The 19,626-nt window shown below is 41.2% G+C and overlaps 1 protein-coding gene across 6 annotated transcripts in view; it reads left to right on the top strand.

The window, feature by feature from the left end:
- Window positions 1-19,506, top strand: part of ptprsa (protein tyrosine phosphatase receptor type Sa) — a 207,812-nt gene extending 188,306 nt beyond the window's left edge. For all 6 annotated transcript variants that reach the window (XM_079575488.1, XM_079575485.1, XM_079575486.1 and 3 more), the window contains 9 exons: window positions 1,297-1,416; window positions 2,949-3,103; window positions 4,314-4,599; window positions 7,268-7,446; window positions 7,575-7,701; window positions 7,798-7,923; window positions 10,933-11,087; window positions 16,075-16,210; window positions 16,381-19,506. In XM_079575488.1, the coding sequence (XP_079431614.1) occupies window positions 1,297-1,416; window positions 2,949-3,103; window positions 4,314-4,599; window positions 7,268-7,446; window positions 7,575-7,701; window positions 7,798-7,923; window positions 10,933-11,087; window positions 16,075-16,210; window positions 16,381-16,449 (1,353 nt within the window). In that variant the 3' untranslated portion in view covers window positions 16,450-19,506. The remainder of the gene's footprint in view (window positions 1-1,296; window positions 1,417-2,948; window positions 3,104-4,313; window positions 4,600-7,267; window positions 7,447-7,574; window positions 7,702-7,797; window positions 7,924-10,932; window positions 11,088-16,074; window positions 16,211-16,380) is intronic.
- Window positions 19,507-19,626: the final 120 nt, after the last annotated feature.

Below are 19,626 nucleotides of genomic sequence, written 5' to 3'. Positions count from 1 at the left end.
CCGCTCATCTTCGCCTCGCCTCCGATGCCTCGCCTCGATTGTTTACCTAGGCCGTCTCGTGACACGCGCGTTCCACTCCCCCCCCCCCCCCCCAACGCTCCCCCCAGCTGTCAAACGGCGTCAGGATTAGCGCGCGGCTGAACTTGAGTGTCAGACCGAGCAGGAAATGGGAGCGAGAGCCGGTAGAGGAGCACGTCTCCTTCACTGGCTGTCACATCTCATCACATGTCCACCGGTCCGTCACTGCTCGTATAGACTGAGGCTTTATTAGGTGCGCTGACAGGGCTAAGGGAGAGACAGGGAAAAGCAGGTGTTGTCTTTCAAATGTAGAACTGGACGCCTCGCTGGGAAGAGGAGGCGCTCCCAAGCTCGGAATAACATGTTTGTTCAAGATAGAGCTCATGAATATTGAAGGCTGACCTAAGAACATTAGGGAACTAGTGAGGCAGCGCTGGGTATACCTCGAACCTGTGACCTGGATAATTCACCTTATCTGAAATATATGGACAAAACTGTCTTCCAAACTGTTACACTTTGCTTGTTAATCATCCATTTGACAGGATTACAGGTAGCTTGCATTACATCAACAATAGTCACCAGGAACAGGCCACTGTTTTTCCATACTGAGATATTTTCTTACCTAAGCTTAGACGAGTTGATGCGTACCTTTCTGGTCTTTGTGCGTGCGCTCAGTCCAAAGATCAAAGACCAAAGATGTTGTTAGCGTTTAGCCTCTCCTCCTCTCCTATGGGGCCGAACGGGGGTGAAGTTAGAAGCGACCAAGCTCTTCAACGTTTTCCCTATTCAAATACGGTTACGTGAGTAGTTACACGATTCAAGTATAGTCACACAAAATTAAATTATGTCGATTTTCTAAGCCGATAAAAAGGGGTACTATATTGTCAGGCGTCATTATTTTGCCCCTTTTTTTTTATCACTTTTTTGTTATTTTTTGTCACTTTTTTGTACATTTTTTCTCTTTTTTTGTCACTTTTTTGTACATTTTTTGTCAGTTTTTTTTGTAACTGTTGCAATTTTGTTCCCATTTTATGTTACTTTTTGTTGGGGTTTTTTACGTCTCGTTTTCATCTCTATTCTGGCGCTTACTTTCAACACACTTGTGTTCGGTTCAGGTGGGAGTTAAGAGGTTAAGGGAAGGAAGTTGGCCTGTGCGTTACAATGTTGCTGCCCTCATTACAAACATGCCTGGAGATGCATGAATGACTCAAAGCATGTCTCTGAATCTTATTTGAATCCTCTGAAGTAAACTAACCTTTTCTCCCCCTCTTCTTACAGATTAAATGTGACCAGTATTGGCCTAGTAGGGGCACAGAAACGTATGGCATGACGCAAGTGACATTACTGGATACGATAGAGTTGGCCACTTTCTGCGTTCGCACATTCTCCTTGCACAAGGTAAAGTGACTCATACACCTGCATTAACACTGCCTTAATCTATATGTGCTGTATTATGAAATATACATGCTTTTGGATACTAAGAGGGCGATAAACATGATGCGTTTGCTCTATATGTAACTGGAATACTGCTTTACTGTACTCGGACAACCGCTCTTAGCCACTGTCCTTGTGGTCCTCGTCTCTTACCTTGTCAAGCTCCTTCCCCCTCCTCAATAGATCATCTGTTTATGTGCGGCTGCCAAATAGGAGCACTTAGGTAAAGTGAGCAGAAAAGAAACTCAATATACATAATTGGCAGACTGCTCTCAGCCTTCTGTGGCCATACGCGCACATTCACACAATAACCCACACCCAAACACAGCAAAGACACTCACATATTCACGCTGCAGGAAGCTTTACATATGAAGCACAGTTTATAGGAGCATATACAAAGTCAACACGGAGGTCCAACGAGGCAAAAACCCATCTGGTTGGCATTGAAGGCTATTGAGTGTCTTTTCAGCAGAATCTAGCCCTTTCCTCAGTGCCCACTTCTTTACCTTCACCAGTGCTGTTTATTCCAACTGACCTGTTTTCAATACACATCTCCAGCACAAACAGACATAGTGCATTTGCGAAGCAGCAGCCATGATATCCCTCTATGTCACGCATGTGCAATGTGCAATCAAGCAGAAGGATTCTCATCTATAAATTTAAGGAAAGAACGGCACAACCCGGGCACCAACTCTAAACAAACCTCCACCTTAACTCCAAAACAGGGAATGTCCAAATATAAGGGAAAAGAAGAACTAGGTCAGTTTGCTCTTAATTACTGCACTCATTTATTCATTTATTCAGAAAGGAAAAAAAATCTTTCTGTCAGAGCAGCAGCAGCTCTGCATTGAAATGCAAACAGTACCTCCATTAGACGATCTTCTGAGGAAAGAGAGGACGACCAAAAGATGCAAGAGATTTTTTTCTTTCCTCTTATCCTCTTCCTCTGGATTCTAGCATGTATCTTTGATACTTCAAGAGTTGAGTTGGAGACGGGAGCTGACAGACCACTGTGTAATGTGGGTGTTGCATGTATCTCGAAATTCCCATAGCTGAAGGAATGTTATAGCGCTGACATGTAAGTGCCCTTGTAGTATACATTAAAAAAGTGATCTTGACATTTTGAAAAGGGATTGATTAATATGCAGCTGAACTACTTCCGAGTAGGGCTGGGCAATTCATCGAAATTTACTCGAAGTCACAATCTCCACTTTGGTCGATCTCAATTATCATCATGGGAGTTTATAATCATCAGGTTTACTGACATTTCTTTGGCAGAAACAGCTTCTAGTTTTGGAGTTTGGGTGAGACAATCAATATGTGGAAAAAAAATGTTGATAAATTTTTTGGAGCATTGTCCAGCTCTATTTCCACTGCCAAATGCACTGCCAAACCTTTGCACAACAATTTAGCCACTAATATTTGTTTGTTTTTCTTTTCACTATACATCCCACCTTAAATTCATATAATAACTATCAACGTTTTCCTCTCTCCAGAATGGTTCAAGTGAAAAGCGTGAGGTGCGTCAGTTCCAGTTCACAGCATGGCCTGACCATGGTGTGCCCGAGTACCCCACCCCGTTCCTGGCCTTCCTCCGCAGGGTGAAGACCTGCAACCCTCCCGATGCCGGTCCTATCATTGCCCACTGCAGGTCAGCCCTCAATTCATTAACCAGCGTGTCTTTTATAACAAAGCCTTAACAGTGTGTTGTGTTTATGTCTATAAGTAGGACAGTTCCCCTGCTCTGAGGGCTCATGCATGCACCGCTGTGGTGTAGACTGACTTAAGGGTAAACATAAAGGCTAACCTACACTTCAAAGAGTGGCCTTTCCTCTCAAAGGGTTTGTGCGAGCATGCCCATAAGGAAAATTTGCTGCCACACATTATGCAACACACATTATTCCAACACATGCTTCTATTCTTCCAGACATCCTTTTCTTTTCTTTTGTTGGTCACATCATCTATCTCTTCAAGGCATATTTTGTCCTCCGACTTTCATTGTCAAAAGGCTCTCAGTAATCCCCTTCTATCTTATTTTCACTCTCCCTATTTTTACAAGCAACTTTCCTCAAAGGGCTTATTCAAATTGAAACCTTCCTTTTGTAAAAGCACAGCTGCCGTGGCTCCAAAACAAAAGATGATAACTGTGAAATTTGATAGCTTACTTTCTTCATGGTGTCTTTGTTGTTGGTCCTTTCAACCAGTCTCCATCTCTATTTAGTTTAATTTTCTATTTCAAATTCTGGCTTGTTACAAAATTAGTATAAGAACAAATCATAAAAGGATTTGTCTTTACAATTACTGTGCAAGCTTTGCATTACTTTAATATCCAGTCAGCTATAAGAGAACTGAAACACAGATCTCAAGCTATTGTGTGTGTTATTAGTGAATACTACTACTAATAATAAATGCATCAGTTTAATATAGCGCTTTTTTGGACACTCAAAGATGCTTTTCATTGCATTATTCATTTACTCCATACTTGGTGGTGGTGAGCTACTTTTGTAGCCACAGCTGCCCAGGGGTAGACTGACGGAAGCGAGGCAACCAGTCTGCGCCATCGGCCCCTCCAACCACTCACTCACACACTACATTCACCCAGGTTTCCTGGTGTTTCCAAACGGTCTCCCATCCAAGTACCAACCAGGCCCGTCCTGCTTAGCTTTTGAGGTCTGAGCAGTTGCCAGTGGATGATTTAACATTTTGTGGGGAAATGTGTGGCAGTGAAGTGGAAGTCATCTTCCAATGACTCGCAGTAATATGTTAAACTAGGCACTGTAATAGTAACTGCATGTTCCTACATAGCCCTGCCTCTAAAATCTAGATATTAAATTGCAAATATTTTGTTTTTTTGTCCACAGTGCGGGTGTGGGTCGGACTGGCTGCTTTATTGTCATCGACGCCATGTTGGAGCGCATCAAGCATGAGAAAACGGTGGACATTTATGGTCATGTGACACTAATGCGCTCACAGAGAAACTACATGGTGCAGACTGAGGACCAGTACAGCTTCATTCATGATGCACTGCTGGAGGCAGTGGCCTGCGGGAACACTGAGGTCGCCGCGCGGAGCCTCTACTCCTACATCCAGAAGCTGGCCCAGGTGGAGAGTGGCGAGCACGTCACTGGCATGGAGTTAGAGTTCAAGGTACATTTCAACAAAGGTCATCTAATATGTCCATAACAACATTATGTTGCATAATGTCAATATAAATTATCATAATGTCTATATTATGCAGCAAAAGCTGAGCTTCTCGTGATATTGCTCATTTGAATGTACTTGAAATACAGGAGGTGAACATGTAAGGGACAAAGACTTTGATACTAGAAAAAGGATCTAACAAGCAAAGTAATCAAAGAGAATAATCCTAAATCTCTATTTAAGATAAAAGCACTTGTCTTTAAGATGTATTACCTTTCTGCCACAGGTAAGAAGCAAATAGATTAAAGAAGCTTTATTTACATTAGTGCTATTTGTCAATTCCTTTGTGCTGTCCAGGTAATAAGATCACAGAGCAGTGCTAGAAAGAGAGCCTGTTTATTCCAACATGCCCCCACTTCAATCATTTCACACCACATTCCAATTTGTATAGTATTTTTGCCTTGAAAGAAAAATGGAATCATCAAAGCTTTTCATGACTGGCCTGAAAGTTCATTTTTTGAGGATTTAGAATAATATGCTTAAGCATTGAGAGTGAGTTAAATCTAGCGGGCACAAGACAAAGGATTTTACTTTGGCTGGAAGCGCTGTGGATTTGAAGTGTGTGCTAGCTTCTAAAGAAATCCCGACAAAGCAGTTAGCGAAGAGAAACAGCCATGCAAAATGTTTACATGGATCTCCATTAAATATCTCAACAATCATCAAGTTCTAAACACACCTTACCCTCAGCGTTCTCGCTCGTATCTGCTGACCTTGGACTGCACAAGTGCTCACTACTTTGAAAATCATCCGTCATGTTCCCATCGCCATTCATCAAGGCAGCCCCCTGCCAAGAAACAATAATAGTGCTGGTGTATTTTGACCTTTTTTTTTGGACTTACTGGCGCACACCGGTGATGGAATCTCAAGCACCATCTGTATCATGGAGAATGCTGAGCTGGCGTTCAGACTTAGAGCAGGGATTAATAACGTCCACGCTGCGAGGATAGTGAAAGAGGTGTGTGAATGAGAATAGAGGAGCGAAGTAATTAATACTTGATGATGACAAATGGAGGTGGATGGCGGGGCAAGTGGAGGGAGGGACATTTGGCTAATGAACAAAGGAACGGCTGTATGCTAAGGTGGCACTTAGGAAGCGCTCCGACAGAACGGGGCTCTACGGGGACCGGATGGGAGGGCACTGTCGATCTCAGGTGGGAAAACGGAGTTGTACGGCGTTAAGTCGGGACTGCTGGGACATGCGGTTCAGCTGGGACAGAGGAAACATTTTGTCAAACGAGCGCTTACTGACATTTGTGGAATACACAAACAAGATTAGAGGAACAAAAGGCATCTGAGCTTCTGGGACATTCATAATTTAGATGCATTAATAATTTATTTTTATTTTTAAAGGCTCCCCGATGTGACACTTTCAACTCTGAGTCAATGTTAGCTTGTATTGACAAGTTGTCAAATTGTTCTAATATATAAAGTTCTAGTGACAACAATTCCCACTGATCATACAAGGCCTGTGGTTTCTCTGGAAAGATTTTAGTTTTTTTTCATGATACTCCCCTAACTGTGCCAGCATTTTTGTCATAGGTTGCAGAACATTCAGGATATGTACACTCCAAAGAGCACGGGAATCAGAAAAATGTAATTACTGTAGAGGGCCGCCACTATTGACCATGAGTAACGTCAATTTCTTTCCCTTGTCTTCCGTTGCATTTTAAATGCATTGATTGTTTTGTTCCATTTACACACCAAGCCCATGTTACAAAGACTAAAGTGTAATCTCATTTGACTGGTGCACTGTATGAGTTGCCATGTCGGCGTCGATGTTGCCAGGTTTGGCACAGTTCCTTGTTCCCAGTTGCAATGTTTCATTGTGCAGCTTTTTTGCGCTGCCAGGCCACCTTGTGAAACATGGATCAAAGAGAGAACACTAGCAAGGGATTGTGGGAATAGGAAATGTGTTGTTACTGATACAGCATTTCATTCCAATTCTGCTCGCGCAATCTCAAATAAAATATGTATTTCCACCTCGATTTTCAGCAGGGTCTGTTGCAAGTTGTTACTCTCTAGCCCTTCTATCCTGCTCAATCTTGACCTTAGTTTTGCCTCCAAATACGAACCTGAAAATTCGAGCAATACTCTATATAATGTAGAAGCAATACTAACACCTTCCGTATTCTTCTGTCATAGGCCACATATTTTACTCTGATCATAAGGCAATTTTGATATCTTTTGTGATCATAGCTGTGTGATTCTCTGGTATCTTTTATGCATCGAAGTAGCATTATCAAAGACACGGGTGACCCACTTTTTGACGTCTTTTCCGTCAGCTTGATCTGCAGCATTGTTAGTCTGGCTGTGTTAAATCTTCTCTGTCGTTTTAAGCATACTAGCAAGGCCTCAAAGATTGCTTATGAAGTATAGAGTTTCCTATTGTTTTGACCATGTTTACCCGCAATGATATTCAATCTTCACTGCTTCGGCATTCCTCTTTGTAGCAACTCTCTCCAATTCAGTCTAACTCTCAGCCTTTTCATTTCCTTTTCATCTTATTCCGTCCTCCACACCTCTCATTCCACGCTCTCTATAAGGTTTTTTTCTTTTCCTGTGCCGCCATTTCGGTTCTCTTATTTTGACAATCTTTCTATCTCTCTCCCTCCAGCGTTTAGCCAACTCCAAAGCCCACACGTCGCGCTTCATCAGTGCCAACCTCCCCTGCAACAAGTTCAAGAATCGGCTGGTTAACATCATGCCCTACGAAACCACACGTGTCTGCTTACAGCCTATCAGAGGCTTGGAAGGCTCGGACTACATCAATTCCAGTTTTATTGATGGATACCGGTACGAAATTGCAAAAAAAAAATGAACTTCTTGCTTTTTTTCATTTTTGTTACTGATTTTTCCTGTTTATACTGTACATTGTAATCTTCTTCCTCTACTTCTATATCATAACTGCTATGTTTCTGCAGGCAACAGAGGGCTTACATTGCCACACAAGGCCCTCTCGCAGAGACTACAGAGGACTTTTGGAGAATGCTCTGGGAGAACAACTCAACAATCGTAGTAATGCTGACCAAACTGAGGGAGATGGGAAGGGTAAGGGTGCAGCTTAATGCAAAATCAATGTGGAGCTTAAGTGTCAATGTCAAAGCGTTTTGTCTTATTTTTTCCCCCAACATTTTTCTCATGCAGGAAAAGTGCCACCAGTACTGGCCAGCAGAGCGCTCAGCCAGATACCAGTACTTTGTGGTAGATCCCATGGCCGAATACAACATGCCCCAGTACATCCTAAGGGAGTTCAAGGTCACAGACGCAAGGGTAAGGCTCTATTACTGCATGGTTATTATACAATGTTGTACAAAGCCAAAATATACACATACTGTATTTTTAAAAACTACTGCTGAGGTAGTTTCTTGTAACACTCTGCTAGCCTCAGATCGACTGTCGCGGCCAGTAAAAAGGGGGGAAAAAAGAGTGCTAAAGGGTCTGAAAAGCAGTGAACCAGTGACAGCTTTTGTGGGTTGTGGTGGACAAATAAGTCTAATCCGAGGGAACTTAACTGTAGAGCCCTTATGGATCTGTGGCTCAAACAACCCTGTGCTGAGATGTAAGATGATGCTCCAAGATGAAGTAGACCGCTTTTTCACAGTTTTGTATAATTTCTGGTTTATATTTTAGGCCGATAACATCATAACTTTGGTATATATCCACAATACGCATACACACACGTCATGTATTTTGCTGTAACATCCTCCTCTGTATGAAAGAACACAGCTGCTGAGTACAAGTATCCAATCGATGCATTCTCCGTAGACCGGGGGTTATTGAGTTTTCTGTTCTTGCAATCTTGTTTGTGCATTTGAAATTTTGAATATTTTATGAGCACCATAAACACACATACTTTATACAGCTGTATATACGAGTGGTGTACTGGGGGGGGGAGGAAAAAGGAACAGGAAACGGCACATGGAGAATTTCTGAACTCTATTTGAAAGAGTTTTAGAAAAAACATTCTCTGCTTTCTTAGGCGGGACAGATTAATGAAAAATAAGTTTAAAAATCACTTTATGTTTGTGACGCAAGCGCCAAAATTGGTATGAATGTTCTCTGGGTCCTACTCTTTCAGAAAAGCCTGTTAATCGCCAGAAATATCAATATGACCAAAACAAAAATGTTCATTATACATTTGATAAAGCAGAACAAAGTAACTCATGCCCCTAGAGGCCATAAGCGCCACTGCAGGTGTCATAGCATGTTATGGTTTTTTACTCATTAATTGTCTGTGAGAGTAAATACTACGCTGACAGAAAAGACAAAGGGAGAGAGGGATATTGTACATCCAATTACACAATGGAGATCATTTTTTTCACTCAAACTTGGCTGTAAATACTGTTTAAAGTGGCGCTAGCCCGCAGTTAGATTTGCCCGTTAGCCTGTTAGCTTCTTGTGATTCTAATAGTGTGTATTGCGCCTCCGACCTGGTGCAGGGAAAGTTGTAGCGTGGTTTTCTTCCCAGAGACACTTGTATTACCCCCAGAGGGCCTACAAAAAGGATTTATTAAGGTAAACAAGTTACTTAGTTCATTTAACTTTTTGGGTGGCTAACAGGCTTTTCTGAAACACAAGTGCCCAGGCAACAGTTATGCCAAAATGAATGAAACATAGGCCTCAACTGCCTCACTATAGCTCCATGTGTGTGTGTTAAACTGGTTGTTGTTTTGGTGAACATCACATGCCTTTGCACAGTAATAGCATAAACTCCACGCCTCGACTGTCACATCTAGCGAGCCAGTCACGTATTTAATCACACAATTTGACACGCTAGCATAGGGCCTCAGGTTGTGTGTTAATTTTTTTTCTTCCGCTTTTCTCTTTCTTCAATTAGCATGGTTGATTTTGTTTTTGTCTTTGCTTTGACCGTTCTTTTTTTTTTTTCTACCCTCCCGCTGAGACAAAAATAAATGTATGTGTAAATAAGAAAGGCAACATGCAGCGCGTCATGTTACAGGCATGGACACCGAGCATGAGACAAAAGCAGTCACCACATGCTGGAGACTGACTTATTGAAACCCACATCTGTGTGAGTGTCAAGTGCAGTTCTGTGACAGATTTTGGCTTTAGGAGCTGAGATGACAACACAACAGCTGGCAAAGAGACGGCAGGTTTGCAAACCATCCCCATAGTTCTTTGGTTTGGCCTACCCTCTGACATACTGTACATACAGTACATGGTATAGCGCCGTGTTATTCGCATTTCTTTTATTTCTTTTTTAATGCGCACATTTTTGTAAACAATTTAGTAAAATATTGAATGCTAAAGAAAACTATACATTGATTGTAAAGTTTGTTTTGGAGAGAGGGATATTTACTTTTCTGCAGAATGACGCACTCTTCAGCATCATAGACAAGGGTTCTCAAGCGGCTCTCACTGTTGTTTTACTGTTGAACACATATCACGTCAAGAGGCCTTTTCAGCAACTCTTTCTTTAGCAACATGCTGACTTTATTCTTATGTAGTCAGGAAGGATTTACCTTATTATGGTTTTCACTCGTCATTATACTAAAAGCTACTCTACTTAGACGGGTGGAACTAATAACAAGGTTGAAATAAAAGCCTTTGTCTACAATGGAAAACTCCTGTATGTGCACGGTAATTCTATTTATTTACTATTGAATTTTCCTGAAAACAAAAATCCCTCATCCTTTCTGAAGTGTGAAACCCAAGACACAAAATGTATTGCCGTGCATGTTGTGAGCAAATGCTTTTATCTGTGTATTGATGTCGCTTTGCTCTCAGCAGCTAAATAATATCAATACTCAAATAAACAGTTGCAGCTGACATTTTGCCTTCTGGCCTGTCAGTCTGTCAGGAATTTGTTTTCAACTTGAAACATCCCTCTATCGCTCTGTTAGCGCGCCATCCTTCTGACTCTTTGCTCAACTCGTTCCACTCATCCATCAGGTAGCGCCATCGATCCAATAGCAGGATTATCCTATTCAACATGGTGTCTGGGAGAAGACGCTTGTCACGGCAGATACACTATTGATTAGCTTTAACTCGTGCCTCGCTCACAAGCACACAGCAGCAGTGGCAAAGTAGATACAGAGTTTGAAGCTAAACAAAGTGCACGGTGCTCTACCTTTTTTATTGATAATGGGTTTTTTCTTTTTGTCTATAAAGTAGGTAAATAAAGGCTTTGCGTTGGAAAGCTACAGACTTTGATATTTTCACCATTGAGTTATGATTCTTTACCCTTGTGCTGGACTAGTAATATCACATGTTTTATTTCTTTAAATGTATTCTAATCTGACCCATTTTGTGCTACAGGATGGGCAGTCACGGACAGTTCGGCAGTTCCAGTTCACCGACTGGCCAGAGCAAGGTGTCCCTAAATCTGGCGAGGGATTCATCGATTTCATTGGTCAAGTGCACAAAACCAAGGAACAGTTTGGACAAGACGGACCAATCTCTGTCCACTGCAGGTGAGACTGCATGCTAAGGCCGTTATGCGCTTCAAGAGTCCAACTTTAAGACATGGACCTTTGGCATTAAAAGTTTAAATGCCGCAGTCATTATGAGGATATTTTTAACTACCATCCGAGGCCCCGTAAGGCGTTATGCATGAGGACACGATGGAGACACTTGTGTAGGTGGCGGCTGTTTTCCTGCCGCACCACGTCCCGCTGTGCAGCCCCACCAGCATAATCAGATATTCCCCTCCCATGTTTTTGCCGGCGCCGAACACTACCTCTCAACCTCCACAGGCCAATCTGCTCCATAATTGATAAGGCTCGAGATGTGGCCTGGCATTTGCAAGGAGGCGGCACATGAAATGATACAGCCATTCTTTTGGGGTTTTATGATCAGTGCTCATGATGCATTTTTAGCGCTTAGAATGCCGCTTTCAAGGTAACCTTCATCATTATCTTGACAAGCTGGACCCTTGTGGAGGAAATGGTATTTGTTATTGGTCACCAGTAAGGCATCTCTTTTTCTTCAAAGGAATTGCTGTTTTTGCATTGCAGACACATGGAAGGATTTGAAATGTATTCGTCTCCTGTACACACACAGACACACACACACTCGTACACTTTATAACAGCCAGCAGATAAACATGTCTGTAAAGGCTCCCATTTTTCAAAGGCATAGTTTCAAGTCAAAACCAGTAACAGGTTGACTGAAGCCCCGTCGATTTGCAAATTCTATTTGTTGGAAGGGTGAAACATGAGAAAGGGTGCAAGTTTTGAAAAGGGACACTGAAATTGCAATCGCCATTCCACTGGGAGAATCTTTAAAAGTTCAGCGCTTGAGGGCCTAGAAGATGTCTTTTTTCCAAAACTCTCGCTACAATAGTTATCAAGTTGTGAAAAGTGTTAAAGCAGAACGTTTTACTTGCATCACAAAAGGGCAAAAAACAGAATAAACTATGAGTATTGATTATGAGTAAGGATAGATTATTCAAATCAAAATAGATTATTCCTTATTTGTGGGTACTATCATGATATATGTATTTGGAAATGCTAGAGCAGTGTTTTGGAAACTCTTCACACCAAGTACCATCTTTCTGGAGACCACCAAATCTTTGGTCTATAACAGTATTACTTATACTAGTACACATGTGTCAAGGTCAAGGCCCGCGGCCCGCGGGCCGCATGCGGCGAGATGATTGTGGCCCTTTGAGGAGCATGAATTCCTCCTGAGCATGTCAAAAAAAAAAGTCTCTAGCCCATTCCTGTGCGAAGTTATGACTTTTTAACGAAATAACCAGTTTGCTCACTTCAGCCACTAGGGGGCAGCTTAATTTTTTTTTAAAAAGGAAAGAATTCCATGTATGTCCAGCAGAGGGCACTGACATAAGAGATTAGGATATAAACAGCATATTATGGCCACAGTAAATGGTCAGTCTGTCCCAAGCGGCTGTGGCTACAATAGTAACTGAGTGCATAATGACTTTATGTAGCATTTTCGCCCTCGACCCAAACAAGTTCGACACCCCTGTACTAGTATATCAAATCTTTGACTGAATTTGGCCTGAACAAGGGTTTATATGTTGTAAACAGGACTCAACCATTACTAAAGTAGTTGCAATCAGGGACAATGTATACCTCCTATGTCTAACTTTGCAATTGGGTTCAGGAGTTTCCCCAAAAGTTTTCAGTTACCACAGTGCATATTTTTTGTATTAATTTTTCATCAGGAGTCCCCAACCGTTCCCAACCGGCGCCATGACCTCACCAAACATCACCTCATCTTCGTGTGTGTTAAAAAGCCATGATGTCATCGGCTATTAAGGGGCCCTACGGGGATTGTAAGACATGTCAAGGAAGCTCCAATAAGACTGAGTTATTCCTCACCCCTGTATGTCTGCTACTGCAGAATAGGAAGAGAGCCATCTTAAAGGCAAAGGGGTGATTATTGCTGAAAGAATGACCGTACAAGAGTAATGGGTGCAAAAGACCACAGTTGGTTACATTTGTTTGTATTGAGCGGCTTGTGACTGAAAAGGCTTCTTTGATAACAGGAGCATCATATCAGGATCAGATTATGTTTTAGATATGTTCCTTTACACCATTTAAGGTACATGTTTAGGTTTATGAGATGATGAAGTGAAACAGTGCGAACCTTCATGAGAAAACAGTGGAATTTCTCACATTTCTGCCTCAATTGGTCATAAAATGTGGTCTGATCTTTATTAAAATCATAGGAATGAGTAAGTAAACAGTGTCTGCTTAAACTAATACCACCCAAACATTTACATTTTATCATTGTTTTATTGGCCATAACATTCACAGGACAGGGAGGAATAAGTAAGTACACCGCCTGAATTTCACTGAACTGCTGCAGTTTTGGAAAGAGGAATGGTCCAAGATTCACCCTTATCGCTGTGAGCGTCTAATCTGCAACTACAGAAAAGTAGACACTGTTAACTCATTCTTATGATTCTGATGAAGATCAGACCACATTTTATGACCAATTTAGAAATGTGAGAAATTCCTAAGTGTACAGTGATTGATAAATATGCACTTAATGTTCACTACGTCTGAGTTTTTTGCTCCAAATCTATTAGTTAACAATATACATATTGTAGTGAAAGAAATTTATAAGATAATAACAAAATGACATCAAAATAGCTAGTGTTGTTTATCGGGCATTCATGTCTGGCTATAGCATCTTCCAACGTAAGTCGGTATCGCCCTACTACATTGTTGGATGCAACATTCTCCTTAAAACTCAAGTTGTTGTCAGAGATTGTTCAAGGGTACTGCTGGAGTAATGGGAGCGAAGCAGCTGAGCCTATTAAATCAATGTTCTATCGAGCGGTGTGTAGCACAGCTAAGGAGGTGAAGTTCCTTTTGATTTTTTGAAGTATCATAAGCAGATTAGCACTACAGCATCACTTCAAGTTGCTGCCCTGGATCAGGTAGTTTAAACATTGAAATTGTTGGTATTCCAAGCGTAAAGCACATTCCTCCCTGTACAGGCAATATAATGAGTTGTAGCTACATAGTACATTTACTACGCCACATGCACACTGCTCTCCAAGGTCAGTTACTGCAGCTAGACTAGTAACACTAACAGCAATCATGAAAGGCACGGAGGCCTTTTTCATAAATGTTTTAAAGTGTCTGGCACGCTCTGAGATTTCTGCTTTTTTTTTAGGTTTGTCGTTAAGAGGATTATTACCACAATATCATTTGAACTTGCAGACTGATTCAGGTTCTCTGCCTAATTAAGTTATTTCTAGTATGATGGATTAAGAGCAGGTGTTATTTTGTGGAGTTCTCTTTTTTTTTTTCTTCTCGGCGGGTGTTTAATTTTTCTTATATCACGTGTCACTTAGCGCCACTCCCTGTTGTCATCCATTTCCTTCAGGCTTTGTCAGTGACAGTGGTAGAGCTTATACCTCCCTTTCTGCTCCTCGGTATCTGCCCTCCCTGCCTGTCACTCCGCTGTCTGTTTCCTAATCCTCTCCATCCATACATCCCGACCCTCGCTCTGGAGCAACACTTCCCTCCTTGCATTTCCTCTCCCCCTCTCCTCAGCCACTATCTAATAAAGCCACATGCTTTTTTGTCATTAATTGCCTGATTAGTTCCTATGAATGGGAACACCAAATCCTCTCAGTCTGCAGCGGCTCAGCGAACATTGAGATTTGCAGTTGATGTTTGAGTGAGAGGCGAACGCGGAGAAAGAAGGGATCGAGAGGGTCTTTAGGAGCAGTCTGTGTGCGTGACTCCCAGGAAGAGGCTTTGGGAGTGGAGCGGCAGTAATAGGTGTATAGCTGGTGGTAGGAAGAACTAATACTCAGGTAATTTACTCACAATGTTTTAAAATGACTTTTGCCTTTGCATGTGCTGAGAAAATCAGGAATTTGAAACAGAAGAAGTCACTAAAGCAACATTGGTAGGAGCATTATTTTAAAATGTGATTTCACTCTCTTCATAATGAATTGAGTACTTTACACTTTACAGAGAAGACACGCACTTTATTACTTTTTTAAATGTGAATTGTCACTTACAGGGAAACCAGTAGAACCAGTAGCATAATATACTTACTCTCAGTCGTAGCATACACTTTTTTTTTTTTTTTTTACTCAAATTAGGTATACAAGTGGTACACCTTTGATGGTAACTTTAAGCACACAATAGGGATTCTCCTCAATTGTACGTCAGTGGTGTCCATCGGCACAATGTTAGTAATGTGCACCCTCTTTCAAGTGCCCACAGCCGCCGCTTTTACTCTGCATCCGACAAAATGGCATCAGAGGCTGGAAGAAGTCCAAATAAATCTGTTGTCACATCAATTATTGTTCCATTGGTGGAGTGGAAGTCATTTCACAGCAAAGCAGCTTAGAGAGGCAGCTCTCAAAGTATTTCAGGATCTAAGTCTCGGAGGCTGTATTTGTGGAGAGCGCGGCGGCAGCAGCAGTGCTGGTGGTGGTGGTGGCAGAGTCTCAGCACATGGGAGGGGCTTAATGGAACTAAATGTTTACTTGCTTGTTAGCGCCGATGGTTTTGGTGTGTGTGTGTGTGTGTGTGTGTGCGCGGCTACTCACTTGTGTCCTTGAGGGTTTGTTTTGTGACTGGGGAGACATTCGGCGCATATCAAGGTGGAAGAATACCAGCACATGGCGCACACATTGTCAACAGACATAAGCTGCTGGAAGAGTTGTAATTCTTTTTGTCATAACTTTTTTTTAATTGCTTTCCATTTTTCCAGGTTTGAGACTGCCGCATGATCTAACTAAATTCAGTACTGCTGTGAGATGCTACCCCTAAACCTGGATAATAAACTGTTTTAGCAAGGCCATTAAAGAACCATTCCATATCCATGTCCTTTTTTTCCAGCCCCAACATCTCCCCACAGACTCCGCGGCCTGTATCACGTTGCAGTTTTATACTACTGTGTGTTAGCCAGGAGACTTGTTACGGCGTAAAAAAAATGCATCGACTGTTTGTATGTTTGCAGCGCTGGTGTGGGTAGAACCGGAGTCTTCATCACCCTCAGCATTGTGTTGGAGCGGATGAGGTACGAAGGCGTGGTCGATATCTTCCAGACAGTGAAGATGCTCCGGACACAGAGGCCCGCCATGGTGCAGACTGAGGTAACGATCCCAAAACACATTAATCACTATGACTGAGACAAATAATCAGCCTATTTAGTTATCTAATAAATGATATAAACAATTTACGCAGTGTAATGAGTTCTGAAATCGCTTTAATTTGCCGCTAATCTTCTCTATTTTCCCCTCTCTCTTTGTGTTTCTCCCTAAAGGATGAATACCAATTCTGCTATCACGCAGCTCTGGAGTATTTAGGAAGCTTTGATCACTATGCAACGTAAAAAGCCATCTCTACCCCTACCAGAATCTTGTCACTCCCCCACCCCACCCTCGACAGTATCCTGAGCCATAGAAACTATACAATCGGACTGCAGAAGAAGACAACAACACACCAAAATGGATCACATTGTAAATTTTGATTCCAAAATATAACGCCCAACCAACCAGATTTACAATTGGATTAAGTGGCCTCTCGTAAGGGAGTGAGGACATGACCCATCAAAAAGAGAATCTTCACCGGGAGAGGATCCAGGCTCAAACTGTGGGGCAGCGCATCGATCAAAGTGTCAGAGTGCTTTTACCTTACCTCAACTCTTTCAGTGTGGAGGACGTAAACATCTGTGGATATCTCCTCCTTTCAAAAATATCTCCCGTGTTACACAAGCAGCAGTTCATGAAGGAGAAGGTTTAACAGCAAAATCAATCAGTGCAGATGGATGTAGCCAGGTCACTTTCTCTCGTTCCTTTTGATATGCCTGGTTGTAGAAAATGGCCTTTTCTATATTACGCACTTTTTTGTGAGTGATATTCAGAAGAACTACTAAAATGATGGCTGCCTGAGTAAGCACTGGTTGGCTAGGGGCTGAGACAACAAACATTTGAAGTGGAAGCGAATCTCCTTTTAGTCAGTTGCATAGCTTCTTTGTTTGCTTGGAGCGCTCACTTTCTTATCCATACACTCAGATTAACACAGAGTAGTGAACTGATGATATACATTTAAGGTCCTAAGATGTTCAGAAACTGACAAGAGGACGGGGAGAGACGGCGCCATGTCCCATAATTTCTACAATCACTCCTCTTCTCGAAAGTGCATCAGGGGCTTTGGTGTCTGCTATCTAAGAGGACATAATCAGTGGAACGAGAAGCAACGACAAGGATGGCCACACGACTTGGCCCTCCTTGTTAACAGTGACCAACATCATCATTAGGAACCCTTTGTCTTACAAGGACGTACAGTATCTTCTTTTTTTTATTATTATTATTAATTTCTGTCAAACCAAACATGCTGCTTATTGTGTATGCTGTATGTGTGACTTGGCTTGTGCTTAACGCTAAAGCACGAGTGACTGAAAAAGCATCCTCATCAAGACATTCTGCACCTCTGAGTTCCCCCCGCCCCCCCAAGCCTTCTCTATACTCATCTGTTTCATTGTAAAGACTCTTAGAGAGTGGTAAAGGCCTGTTACAGCGAACTATACAAGAGCGAGTGTAAAAGCGAAAAACAGGCCGTGGATCATCTGTTTGTGAGTGTGCGTGAAAAGAAGTCTTTTTATTTTATTTTTTTTTTTCTTCTTTTTTTAAATAACGTCTCTGCGAAGGACCAGACCTGGCAGCCATGTTTCAAGTAAATGAGTCTATGTGATAATGTTCGGCACTTGCACATACCCCCTCTGAGAAAGAATATACAAACTTGAAAACCAAGACCCCAGAACAGCAGCAGGTTGCATCCCGAACGCCATGGTGAAAATGTGTGTTGTTTTTTTTCCACGAGCTCTGGCCAGAGAGACGTGAGCGTGCGGATTCTGTGAGTGACGGGTGTGCGCAAAAATCCAAGTGATGGACAGAACTGTGTTTTATCTCTTCTTATTTCCAAAAAAGCCTTATTGTTGTTGTAACATCATGGAACATTAATGTTGTATTATGACAACTTATTATACTTTAATACATTTTATATTTTTTTTCCTGTCCTTTTTTTTTTAACAGAGATAATGTATCACGTTTGTTTGTTTTTTTGTTTTTGTTTTTATAGCCAGATAAAAGAAATGCATATTTGTTCATATTATGTTAAAAGACATTCTATTTTTTCACTGTAGAAATGTTAAGTATAGCATGTCTGTGTGCATGTGTGCATATGTATATATATTATATTATGTATATACACTGCACACTCACACATGCATATATATTTAAAGCAAAATATAAAGATATATCCAAACTTTTAGTATAAAACGCATCAATGTTAAAATAGCTGCCAGTTCTAAAGATATGTTTTTGTTTTTGGCGTGAAATTGAAAGTGATATTATTCTTAACGTGCTGAAAAGGAGATGCCATTTTTACACTTTATTACTATTAACTTGTAGAAGTTAGTTTTTTGTTTTTTTTCCTTTTCTTCTATTATGTTAGAAACAAAAATATCTATAAACCAAAATCTCATAACAGGTCTGTCATTTGTTTTCTACATCCTCCTCGACATGCTGTACTTTTGTATGATTGTGTACAGGTGTCTTAAGGGCGTCATTTTTTTCTCTGATTTCAGTTGATTTTTATGTCCTTTTTTTTGGTTAGAAATCCACAACTATCTAGAAATATTCCTGTAAATAAACAAATATATAGATTATATGTATTTGTACCATTTGACCCTCGAGATCTCATTCTTTTAAATGGACCCACGATGATTGATTCGGACTCCCTGTTTTCTACAAACAGAACACACTCCTCTAAAAGCCTGCTCCCAATCATTTGATAAACAATTGCATTTTTCTTTTCTTTCTCATTTCCCTTGAAAGCAGTTAACCCTGGTTGCGCGCCGTTTTGAATTCTCAGACAAGACCTACTATATTGGTAAAAGAAATTATTTCAATCACATGATGAGAATTGGTGCGTGAACTATGGGTCAAGATTTGGGATAAAACATCTCCCAATGAGACACTATAATCCAGATCCCAAAAGGTCCAAATGCCTTATCTGTGTGAACCATACATGCACATCGTGTCATTATTTTATGTTTTGGAACATTGTATGAAATTCTATTGTCTGATTATGTTCAACCGTGTTTTTTATTTTTTATTTTTATGGGATGCAGTTCAAATCAGGACTCGATGAACAAGAGGAGACAAGACAAGACTGACAACCAAAACCTGCTGAGAATTGATCATTCTGAGCATGTTCTCTCCGATGCAGTGGGATGTTTCCTTAAAAATGAACTCAAAACCTGAACTTTTGGATCCTTAAAAAAAAAAAAAAAAAAAAGGCTGGTCCCAATGCCAAAACAGTGGAAATCTTTTTTGGAAGCTTGTGCAATGTGTTGCTATTTTCATGTAAAGGTTCTAATCTAAACCATTTAAAACTACAAAATCTGTGAAATGTGTGAATGCTTATGGAGACAAAAAGGTACATAAAATATCGAGCATAAGCGATAAAAAGAACCCAAATTTGGTAGTTTTCCTTTGTATGAGGC

The sequence above is a fragment of the Gobius niger genome, assembly GCF_951799975.1.
Source record: "Gobius niger genome assembly, chromosome: 17".
Taxonomy (NCBI): domain Eukaryota; kingdom Metazoa; phylum Chordata; class Actinopteri; order Gobiiformes; family Gobiidae; genus Gobius; species Gobius niger.
This window is presented reverse-complemented; position numbering and strand designations above follow the sequence as displayed.